The sequence below is a fragment of the Podarcis tiliguerta genome, assembly GCF_965153285.1.
Source record: "Podarcis tiliguerta genome assembly, chromosome: 3".
Lineage (NCBI taxonomy): Eukaryota > Metazoa > Chordata > Lepidosauria > Squamata > Lacertidae > Podarcis > Podarcis tiliguerta.
The window spans coordinates 55,219,240-55,231,999 of NC_139536.1; the positions used below are offsets into that span (position 1 = coordinate 55,219,240).

Here is a 12,760-nt window from a genome sequence, read left to right on the forward strand (position 1 = left end):
CAAAAAAAAATCTCTAGTCAGCAGAAATCTCTGAGAGCCAAATGGGATTTCGGCTGGCCGCAAGTTGTGAGCAATAGGAACCTTACGCTACAATCTTGTAGCACAAAGGTAGGGGAACTTTTTCAGCGTTCCCTTCTGGGCGACCACATGGCGGTAGTGGGCAAGGCCATGGGCAAAAGTAGGTGGAACAAGGAGTGGAAACTTCCCCTTTCTACTGCTGACTGGGTGCTACACACACCTTCTCCATCCAGACAAATAAGGGGCATTGTCTCAGTTCAAGGACCCATTTGCATTTAAGCAAAAATGCTCTAGAAGGGTGTGAAGCAGGGCCAGTGAGGAGTGTTCAAGGACGCATTCCAGCCAGGAACAACACTCAAGGAGGGTGGCAAGAAGGACCAACAAAGGGGTGTCAGAGGGGAGAAAGTGTGGTGTGGAGAACAGACCCAAGGGCCAGAGCTTAGAGCAGGCTTCCTCAACCTCAGCCCTCCAGATGTTTTTGGCCTACAACTCCCGTGATCCCTAGCTAGCAAGACCAGTGGTCAGGGATGATGGGAATTGTAGTCTCAAAACATCTGGAGGGCCGAGGTTGAGGAAGCCTGGCTTAGAGTCCCCTAAGTTCCCCACCCCTGTATTACTTAATTACTGAAGCCTGGAAGGTTTGGGAAAGGGATGTATAGGATTCAACATCCACCCTACCCTCATTATCTAGGCTTATTGCTAATGAATGCACTTATGCTGAGTAATAGCTTTCTGCTTCAACTTAAAACCTTGTTCTAAACACTGGAAGGAAGTCTTCTTAGATGGGAGCACTGATAAGTTGATGATCACTATTTGTATTCTAGCTGATAATAAAAAAAACCCCAAATCCTGTGAAATACAGATTGCTTCATACAGAATTCAGATGGCTTTCATGGGCAATTCTCTTTAACAATGGGAAAGAAATAATAAACAACACAGAGTCAAATCATTTAGATGGGTTCTTGTATGAAGACAAACATAGTTAATATTGCAAACTTCTCTGTGGTCTTCTCAAAGCCGCTTGCCGCCTGTCTGCATTTTTGCAAAAATCCCTTGTGTAATTCCCAATCCCACAATTTATTTGGATATCTTTAGCTTCACCTTATTTCTTAGTATTTCAGCCCCTTGACAAACGATGTAAGGCTTTTCACATCTCACTCATGCTCTCAAATCAGGGCACCGTTGTTTCTTCACACCACATTCCAACTATGCCAGAAATTTAATTACTAATCTTGATGCTAATTAACTTGCTTACATCAGCTGACAACGCACTGGTTAATCTAGTGCTATATGCTCACTAGTATAAAATGGTAGGATTTAGAAGCAGAAAGCAACTGCATAAAATGGAATTAAATTTAAGCCTGACTGTTTTAAAGGGCAATCATCTGGAGAAATCCAACAATAAACAAATGTCCAACATGGACTTACTTCTTAATTATTATTTTAAATATCCACTCCTCCTTAAAAAGCAAAGATTGGCTCCCAGTAGTCTCCTATCTAGGCAATCATCAGCTCTCCTTCTCTCCACCCCCACCCCTGACAGCTTGCTTTCACAAATACTGCAACATCAGATGCTTCCAGACAGATTAAAGATTTGAGCTAAGGAATATCCTATTAGGCAGGGGCAGATGAATTAAAATGGGATGGGGGGGCACTGTGGTCTAAACCACTGAGCCTCTTGGGTGTGCCAATCAGAAGGTCAGCAGTTCAAAACCGCATGATGGGGACTTCCGGAGGCGGCGCGAAACCGTGATGGCGGACCTCTTCGAGCTCTGAAGAGGGGCACCGCAGAAAAGGGTTGTTTCGCTACGGCGCAGCGGCAACCCATCAAGAAAAACCACGGACAGAGAGAGTCCGTGGCCGTGGGACTCGGCGGGCACCTGGAGCGACCCCAAATTCGCGGAAGGGACCCCGTAAGGGGCTCCGGAGTGAAGGAGGGGGAGCGGTGCTGTGAGTTCATCGCTCTTTCTGCGGAGGCGAAGCCGCGCGGCTGTCACGGATGAGCGCTGACCTTTCTTCCAAAAAATACTACTCTGAAACAGCAAACCCGTGAGTAAGGACTTAAGATTTGTTACAATAACTTGAAGAAATTTGGCTGAAACCGGGAGACGAGAAAGAGGAAGTCCGTCTTCCGGCACTGCTTATAAGATCAAAGCAGACTGTTTAAAGAGCGGAAAGCGCTGTGAACAGGGAAGCTTTAAGGCTTTAAAGTGGGACTTTCGTGCACACTTGAAATTCTATTCTTAAAGGAAGAAAAAATACAGTTTAAATTGGACTTGGAGCGGTCCCCCATGGGGCGAGGGAAGACTCTAACCCCAAATCTTCGGGTGGCCGGGTGAAGTTGCTTGACTGCGGAACTGTTACAAACTTCCAGATACTTTTGTGACTGAAGTGCAACTTTTGGGCTTACTTAGTTTGAGTGGATACAATTGCAGGCACCTTGTTGGAACATTGTTAAACGTTTTAAAGTGCTCTGCAGGACTTTTTTCTTAGTGTTTTGGAACTAACTTGCTTTTAAAATTGTTTTTGAAAACGGAAACTTTAATGGCGGAAAAGTTACCTTCTTCTTACTAACTTTTGGTGGCACTCCCCCTAGAGGACATTGGATAACAAAGGCCTGGGAAAAGTTTTTTTGCTTACTTTCTTTCTCCAGACTGTTTATAAATTTGGACTTGTCTTTCCCATGGGATTACAACATCTGACCTTGAACATTGACTGATGAGTGGTACAGGAAAGACAAGAGCAGCCAAAGCTAAGGAAGCTAAGGAAAAAGAAAAAGCAAAAAAGCAGGCACAGCTTTTGCAAACAACTTTAACTCAGGGACGTAGACTATCAGTGCCTGCTGTGCTTGCAACACAAAAAGTAGAAAGTGAAAAGCCTGAAAAATCTGAAGAGGAAGATATGGCATCAGGAGGAGCAGAGGCAGCACTGAAACAAGTTTTGGAACAATTGTCAACATTAAATCAAAAAATTGATAACCAATCAACAAAAATTGACCAAGCTACATCCTCGATCCAGAAATTGACAGATCAGGTTTCCCAACACACCCAAGCAATTGAAAAATTGCAAGGAGCAACGGAAGAGAACCGTAAATTGGCAGGGGAAGCCGTTGAAATTGCAACATCAGCTAAAAAAGAGGCTGAGGAAGTTAAAGCAGAAGTCAAGCCTCTGCATAAACAGATAGGGGACCAACAAACCTATCTCTCTTTGGTGGAACTGAAAAACCGGGAGACTAATCTTAGGCTTAGGGCGGTCCCAGAAATCGAACAAGAAGATTTGATTGGATTTTTGACAACAGAATTTTCAAAGTTCTGGGGCTTAAAAGAAGAAAGTGATTTTAAAATAGTATCGGCTTTTCGACTGGGAAGATTGGTAAGAAAAGATAGATCTAGAGACTGTCTAATAGCTTTGAGATCAAGAGAGGAGAGAGACAAAATATTAGGCCTACACTTCAAAAACTCAATTGAGATACAAGAGAAAAGGGTGGAAATCTACCGAGATATTCCTAAACAGCTATTGGATCTGAGAGCCACCTATTCAGAATTGGCTAAGTTGTTGAGACTTAACTCAATCCCTTATAGGTGGGAGTTCCCACAAGGACTATCATTTACTTACAAACAGAAGAAGGTTAAAATAAGATTACCAGAGGATCTACAAAAGTTCCAGCACGACCACGGAGAAGATCTCCAAAAAGAAGCAGCAGCCCTTTGGCCTATACTTAAACCAGGACCCACTCTGCCAGCAGGCGGAGGGACGCCTAAACCCTCGGAATTAGAGGAAAAAGAAGATACACCGCTCTAGGTGTAACAGAATAGTTCAGGATGTCTCTGCAGCTACTCAGTTGGAATATAAATGGCGGAAATTCCCCGGAGAAAAGAAGGAAACTGTTTCATATATTGAAGAAAGAACAATTGGATATTATTTGTTTACAAGAAACCCATGTGACCAGGCTCCACAGGATGCTAAGGAGAGCCTGATACCTAAATTTTTATTCAAAGATGAATATGGAAGAATTCTGGCAATTGAAATCCAGACCCAAGGAGAAAAAATATTGATACTAGGAATTTATGCTCCAAACGACGGGAAATCAGAATTTTTCAAGAAGCTGCATGAGACGCTGCTGGACTATCTGGACTATGCTAACATCATAATGATGGGAGACATGAATGGAGTGGTGTCTACACATATGGATAAGTCTTATAACCAAAATCTAACATCAGACGGCAGACTGCCTAAAACTTTTTTTGAAATGACTGACAATCTGGATTTGATTGATATATGGAGGACAAAGAACCCCCTAGGTAAAGAAGGAACTTTCTTCTCTGAGGCCCACCTGTCCTGGTCAAGGATCGACCAAATCTGGACCTCCAGGGGGCTGGCACCCAAGACTAAAAAGGTGGAAATCTGCCCAAAAACATGCTCCGACCACAACGCTCTGAAATTAGATCTCAGACTTACTCAAACCGGTTCCTTCAGATGGAGAATGAATGACACTCTTTTAAGAGATCAAGAGATTGTGAAAAAGGCCCAAAAAACATTAAAGGACTATTTTGAGATAAATTTGAATACTACAGTAGAAAAAAGAACGATCTGGGACGCAAGCAAAGCTGTCATGAGGGGGTTTCTGATACAACAGAATACAATTAAGAAGAAGCTCTGGAATGGAAAGAAAGATAAAATACTGGAGAAAATACATCAAGGAGAGAAAAAATTGAGAACTAAACCAAAGTCAAAGGATCTGTTGAGAGAAATTAAATTCCATCAAGCAGAATATTCAAAATTGATTAATCAGGAGATTGAATGGAAAATAAAACAGATGAAGCAAAGATCCTTTGAATCAGCAAATAAATGTGGAAAGCTGCTAGCTTGGCAGCTGAAAAAAAGACAAAAGTTGAATACAGTTACAAATCTAGAGATTGAAGGAAGAACGGTGCAGAAACCAGAGGAAATTAGGAAGTGCTTCCACAGATATTTTAAAGAACTTTATGTACAGGGGCCTCAGAAAGAATCAGAGATAGATCATTTTTTAAAGACAAATGGACTATCAAAAATAACTCAAGATAAAAGATCAATCTTGAACTCTACAATAACCACCCAGGAAATTGAAAGTGCCATTCAGAACATGCAACTAGGCAAATCTCCAGGCCCGGATGGGCTTACCTCCAAATACTATAAGACTTTGAAAGACTATTTAACACAACCCTTGTTGGAGGTATGCAACCAGATCATGGATGGGAAGAGGGCACCAGAAACGTGGAAAGAAGCGTTCATCACATTGATACCTAAGATAGAATCTGAAAAGACTCAACTCAAGAACTACCGCCCCATCTCACTCCTGAATGTGGATTACAAAATATTTGCAGACATTTTGGCAAGTAGACTTAAAAAAGTTTTAATTGAAGTAATTCACAAAGACCAAGCAGGCTTTCTCCCTGGTAGACATTTATATGAGAATACCAGAAACATCATCGATATTTTGGAACTTTTACAAACTAACAGGAACACAAGGGCGGTGTTAATTTTTGTTGATGCGGAGAAAGCATTTGACAATATATCTTGGATGTTCATGAAGAAAAACTTGGAAGGGATGGGAGTGGGGCGGGGGTTTGAAAATGGGTTACGAGCAATTTATTCAGAGCAAAAGGCCAAATTAATAGTGAACAATGTGGTGACGGAGGAGTTCAAAATTGAAAAAGGGACACGACAAGGGTGCCCTCTATCCCCTCTTTTATTCATTTCAGTCCTGGAGGTGCTATTGAACATGATAAGGGAGGACCGGCTGGTACAAGGGATAGAGGTCGGAGTGAAACAATATAAACTTAAAGCTTTTGCAGATGACCTAGTTTTGACATTGCAGGAGCCAGAATCCAGTACAAAAAGAGTTCTTGAACTTATATCTGAGTTTGGTCAGGTGGCGGGGTTTAAGTTGAACAAACAAAAAACCAAGGTTTTGACCAAGAATTTGACACTTACAGAAACAGAGGGGTTTCAGAGAGAAACAGAATTAAATGTGGTAAAGAAAGTGAAATACCTAGGGATCTATTTGTCTTCCAAAAATTTGAATTTATTTAAGGACAATTATGAAAAATGCTGGTCGGAAGTAAAGAAGGATTTAGAAATTTGGTCAAGATTGAAACTTTCCTTGTTGGGAAGGATTGCAGCAATTAAAATGAATGTATTGCCGAAAATGTTATTCTTGTTTCAAACCCTACAGATCGTGGACAGAGAGGAATGTTTTGGAAAATGGCAGAAGGATATATCTAAGTTTGTCTGGCAGGGCAAAAAGCCCCGAATAAAGTATAAAATATTAACTGATTCAAAAGAAAGAGGGGGGTTTGCCCTGCCGGATTTGAGGTTGTACTATGAAGCTGCAGCCTTCTGCTGGCTGAAAGATTGGTTTTTGCTAGAAAACACCGACGTCCTAGATCTGGAAGGTTTTGATAATGCATTTGGTTGGCATGCATATCTATGGTATGACAAGGTTAAAGTTCACAAATTGTTTAAAAGCCATATTGTCAGAAAAGCGATTTTCGCAGTCTGGATGAAATATAAAGACTTATTAGAGAGTAAAACACCGAGGTGGCTATCACCGGTGGAGGCCAAAGCTCGAAAAAGACCCAATATGGAGGCCTATTGGCCGAAATATTGGGAATTAATTGAAAAAATTGGAGACGGTTGGAAGTTGCAGAGCCAGGACAAATTAAAAAACAAGGTGCGAGATTGGTTACATTATGCTCAAATTCAAGAGGTTTTTAAAATGGATAAAAAGGTTGGTTTCCAGGAGGGGAAATCGAAACTAGAGACAGAATTGTTAGAACCAAAGACCAAGATTTTATCTAGAATGTATAACTTGCTGCTTATGTGGAACACACAGGATGAGACAGTTAAATCTGCTATGATAAAATGGGCACAGGATGTTGGACATAATATTATGTTTGAAGACTGGGAAAGGTTATGGAACACCGGAATGAAATTCACGGCATCTAGTGCCTTGAAGGAAAACATTATGAAAATGATATACCGGTGGTACATGACCCCAGTCAGGCTAGCCAAGATGCATCACCTGTCTGACAACAAATGTTGGAAGTGTAAGGAAGCAGAGGGGACTTTCTTCCATCTCTGGTGGACCTGCCCAAAAGTGAAGGCCTTCTGGGAAATGATTTATAATGAATTGAAAAAGGTATTTAGGTATACCTTTCCTAAGAAACCAGAGGCCTTCCTGTTGGGCATGGTGGACCAGAAAATGTCAAAGAAAGATAGAACTTTGTTTATGTACGCTAGCACAGCAGCAAGAATACTCATTGCAAAGAGTTGGAAGACACAAGATTTGCCCACGCTGGAGGACTGGCAGACGCAGTTGATGGACTACATGGAGATAGCTGAACTGACCGGCAGAATCCGAGATTTGGATAAAGAAACAATTGAGGAGGACTGGGGAAAATTTAAAGATTATCTGAAAAAATATTATAAGCTGTATGAATCCTAAGAAAGTGCATGATTAGGAAACGTTAAGCTTCTGCGAATATGATTAAGTAAATGGTAAAATTAGTGACAAAAGAGAAAAGGAGACAATTTAAATTGAATATGTTATGTTTATTTTAAAGGTATTGAAATTGAGATATAATATATTGTATTTGGATACATAACATTCGAAAGTTACAACAAGGTATGAAATAAGGTAACAAAATGCTGACATTGTTAATGCAAAGAACGCAGAATCGGAAGGGGTGGGGAAGTCCAAGTTTTATTTTGTTTTTGTTGTTAAAAAAGAGAAAATTTGTTTCTTGTAACTACTTTATTTGTTTATAAACCTATAAAATTATGGAAAGAAACGCAATAAAAAAATTTATAAAAAAAAACAAAACCGCATGATGGGGTGAGCTCCCATTGCTCTGCTCCAGCGTCCGCCAACCTAATTGTTTGAAAGCATACCAGTGCAAGTAGATAAGTAGGTACCGCTGTAGCAGGAAGGTATATGGCGTTTTCGTGTGCTCTGGCTTCTGTCATGGTGTTCCGTTGCACCAGAAGTGGTTTAGTTATGCTGGTCACATGACCTAGAAAGCTGTCTGTGGACAAACGCCGGCTCCCTCAGCCTGAAGCGAGTTGCCTTTGACCGGAGTTAACTGTCCAGGGGTCCTTTACCTTACCTTTCTACCTTATGAATTAAAAGGGTTGCATGTGTGCCAGATCCTGAGTTAGATATTAAAACAGAGTACAATTCAAAACAATGCATACAGAATTTAGATTCCATCATATATATTTGAACCTAATTGTTTTCAAAGTGTGCAGAGTAAGAACACTTGTAACAGGACATGTTTGAATTTGAATTTTGACAAAAACCACCAACATAGATATGATCCCAACAGGAGTAATGTGTAAACCTAAAGATGCAGACTGAACATCTACAACTTCCACTATGTGGAAATAAATGCACACACCACAAAGAAATTGGCTGGATCTTTTGCTTACCTCCAGGTCATAGAGATATCTGAAGCTATTCTGCTGATTGGCAGCTCTTCTTACAGCCTGAGCCAATTCCACAGCTCCTCTGCCCCCATATGACCAGTGACTGCATGGCACTGCATCAGAAGCTCCAGACTGCTTGGCAATCTCACAGACTAAATCAATCTCAGCAGGAGAGTCCGTACTGCCAACAAAACAATCATTTCATTTGCAACTTTATTTAGCAGTCAAATTTGCTAAGTGGCTCTCCATACTAATGTACTGAACAGCAGTTCATTAGATAAGAGCTGGGATGGAGAGCCTGTAGCCCTATAGATATTTTTGGTAGACTCCAAGTCCCATCAGCCACAGGCAGCATGGCCAATGGTTAGGGATGATGGGAGTTGTAGTACACCAAATATTCATAGGGCCACAGGTTCCCCTTTGCCTGGGTAAGAGAATTATACAAAATATCTAAGCAAAATGTCTATACAAATTTAGCACTATTCACAGTTTTAACTTAGGCAAGACTAAAAACAATATGGCTTTATACACCATGGGGGCAAGGTCCAAGGTCCATTCACCACTGACTCCTACAAAATTAAACGTGGTAACTGGCACTGGGTTACTGAAGAGATGAGAAAACTGGTTTCTCCTCCTTCCATGTGTGCTGCTACATATCAGATTGGCTACCTCTATTACTTTTTTAGTCTCTAGTTGCAATCAGCAGCCACTCTCTGGAGGAAGGGCTCACGAGTCAGAGGAGCAAGGATAGCTGCAGACCTCAGAAAGTACTGAGGTGGCTGTGGAAGGTACACATAGAAACACCTAGCTAACTTAAAATGAATTCAAATATCCAGGGCCTGGTTTGCTGCACCCAAGGGTACTAAAGGAGCTTGTGGATATAATTTTAGAACCGCTGTCTATAATCTTTGAGAATTCTTGGAGAACAAGTGAGGTCCCTACAGTTTGGAGGTGGGCAAATGTTACCCCGTTTTTAAAAAGGGTAAAGAAAGAAGACCCAGGTAATGGATTTCTAAAGACCCATAAGACCCAGCATGGATTTCTAAAAAACAAGTCTTACCTGAAAACATTGAGAGCCACTACAACTGGAACACCAAACTGCTGGGCAATTTCAATTTGTTTCCGTAAGTTGCTGCAGCCATCAGATACCAGCTTGAGATTCTGGTGGACAGAGAACAAAAAGTCGATATAAATTTAACTGCAATAAAAATACTTTTCACTTATCATTCAGTGCTTTTTTTTTTTTTTTTACTAAAGCCAGATGGTACAGTGAATTTCTCCTCAAGACCATCATATTAAGAGTTCTTAACTGTCCTTCATTCTAAGCCCCGAGGGTGGGTTGCAACAATGTAAGAATGCAGTATTAAAATCAGTTAAAACAACTTACATTCAGATGAATTGGCAGCAGCATGGCAAAAAAATAGACAGTCCTACTAGCCACGAAAATGATGCCTATCATGCACTATGTCTGTGGATTAATAAAAACAAGCTCCTGGAAGTTGTATAGGCCACAGCCAAGTTTCCCCAGTTCTAACCCACAGCTCCACCTAAAGGGTTTATATGGTAAGCAGGATTAAATAAAGAGATTTCTGCTCATCTCCCAAAGGTTGCAATCCTATGCAGTAAGCCTACTTCTGGACAGAAATACATAGCATTGTGGTTCTTATGAACCGTATTCCATACTGCTTAGAAAACTCTGTTCAACATGTGACTAGTTCAAGGAAGCTCAAATCTGGACAGAATCATGAAATCCAGTCTGCTGAAAAATCTTTCAAGCCTATTATGCCTGAGATTCAAAACTAATTTTGGACACTGCTAATCTATAGATCTCAAGATCTTTACTTGTAGAACTGGTATGGCTGCTGAGTGAATCCACATCTGCAGTTCACTGCTGCTGGTTGTGCACAATGTTACCAGAACAATGAGATTCTTGCTGCTTCTAACTTTTCCGGAAGCACCCCTCAAAAATGGTTCTACATACACATCCCCTCCAGTCTTGAGATGCACATAGGATTTCAGGAAAAGACTAGGTGATTACCAAGAGATATTTTTTTAAGGATGTGTTGAGAAAGGGAAGCCGAAGAGGATATTGAAATGTGGATGTGGGAAACCGTTAACACTTTGTGAAGTGCATATGCAGAGAGACAGCAAAGGCAGGGGACACTCCTTCCAGCGCTGCTGTTTAAGGGAACACTGTTGGATCTTGGGGTTACCAGAAGTCTAGATCCTGCTGTTAATGTGGGATTATCAAATTGGTCACAGAGTCACTCACTGTAAAACTATATGCATAACCTATGGTCAGAATATTTGTGGCATGAACTTTGAGCTTTGTGGCCAGAGGCCTACTTCCATCAAAACCATGAAGCAATAAAAAAGTGTTTTGGGGGGGAGAAACTAACCAAATAAACAACAAAAGAGCTGCGGATTGTAGCATTCTTAAGCAAGAGTTATAGAAACAACGTGCATTTCTTAGCTCATTGAAACAGGAACACACAAACACTGTTGCACAATTTGTTAATGCTATAGAAAGGTCTGGACAATTGCTTTGCTTTTTCTTATGGAGAATCTATGAAGTCCTGTGCATTCAGTTATCATAATGAAGGAGAATGAATTTTTGTTGCAAAGTATTTGGTTACATCTATTTTTATAATCATTTATATCCCGCTTCCGTAGCCCAGCAAGAGTGTTCAGACACAACTAGGTGACTAACAAATACAACAGAAATGCCAAAAGCATATAAAAACTTGGGGATTTTCTAAATTAAGAGTGGTAAACAAACAAACAAACAAACAAACAAACAACAGAAATAGGAGCATAGGGAGTTGCCTTATACCATTGGTCCATCTTTCTCAGTACTGTCTAGACTGATTGGCAGCAACTCTATGGGATTTCAGGAGAGGAGTCTTCCCTAGTTCTGCCTGGAGATGCTGGGGATTGATCCTGGGACCTTCTGCTTGCAAGGCAGATGCTCTACCACTGAGCTACGTCCCTTCCCCTCCGTCCAGGAGTCTAGTCTTTGTAAATGTCAAATTTAATTCCTCTGTTACCTTGACTGCCTACAAAGTGACAATGAAAGATTTAAATCTGTCAGGAAATGGTCTTACCTCTTCTGTATATTCTTTCTTAAGAGGGGCACCAGCTGTCACCTAAGATAACAAACAAGTAGTTAAACAATGGTCATAGAACAGACCTGTCCAAAGAGGTTGCTTCATGTAATCGTATTTTGATACCTTTCTAAAAAGCAGCGAGGGTCAGCATTTAACTGTATCAACAACGGGAATATTAGAATTTCACATTGCTTCTTTCATTAATTATTGTATCTACACAAGCAGATTATTGATGCTGTAGTGTGATTTGGCAACATCTAGCATTCTTCAAGCCAGTACTAGCTAAATAATGTCAGATTCAAGCCCCGAGTTCATTTTTAGCACCATTTAGCAACCACTAAGTTTTACTAAAATGTTCATGCTTCCATTTTGAAACTGAAGTTACATTGCATCAGCCCCTACTGGAGGAAACTGTGGCCTGTGAGAAAAGGTTGTAGGGGAAACTCTGCAAGTAGGGAGAAGGGTTAAGCACCCCTGCTTTTCCCCTGCAAAAGCCTCCATCCCTGTGTTCACACCATTCATCTCAGTTGGAAACTCCAATAACATGTTCAAATAACATGCTGTTTAAGGCACATTTTAAGACACTTAAGGTGACTGTGAACCTTTTTTAAAAAATGGTAAGAGACAAATATGGACCACCTATTGCCTGTCATTTTTACCATGCTATATAATAAATTCCCGCTAATGCCCCAATGCCATATGAGGGCTGCAAAGAGCTGCAGCCTATCCAACAACCACAACCATTGTTACACACTCCTCTTTAGCACATGACTTAGGCAATGCTCAGCATCCTATCGCATTATTTTGCCAAGACTACCACCTAAATGCTAGCTGGTGTTGGCTTCCAGTAGTGGGGTGGATGAAGCAATAACCAGGGAGAAAAGGTGGAGGAGTTGGATGTTGCTGGCAACATGATAAGGAGAGGGTGAGAAAGTGGAGAATCAGAGGAGGAGCTTATGGAGGGAAGGGGCTTGTTAGAAAACCGCACTGAAAGGTACAATTGGGGGCAGGGTTTATTGGGTTTGCCTCTTGAATAGGAGTTGTCAGGAAATGTAACCACTGTCTCACTTCCCACTTTGAAATCTTATTCCTTGACAAATCTTGAACAACCCTGTTGCTTGAAAATAATTATTTAAAAAGTTCAAGTCTGCGAAGCAGTTCTTCAGAGT

At 40.9% G+C, this 12,760-nt stretch overlaps 1 protein-coding gene across 1 annotated transcript in view; it reads right to left on the bottom strand.

Moving 5' to 3' along the window:
* The window catches only part of MTHFD1L (methylenetetrahydrofolate dehydrogenase (NADP+ dependent) 1 like), a 108,928-nt gene that overhangs the window by 40,479 nt on the left and 55,689 nt on the right, over positions 1-12,760 (bottom strand). Inside the window, exons 22-24 of the mRNA XM_083434832.1 lie at positions 11,589-11,630; positions 9,545-9,645; positions 8,488-8,665 (exon numbers count right to left, since the gene is read on the bottom strand). Of these exons, the coding sequence (XP_083290958.1) occupies positions 8,488-8,665; positions 9,545-9,645; positions 11,589-11,630 (321 nt within the window). The remainder of the gene's footprint in view (positions 1-8,487; positions 8,666-9,544; positions 9,646-11,588; positions 11,631-12,760) is intronic.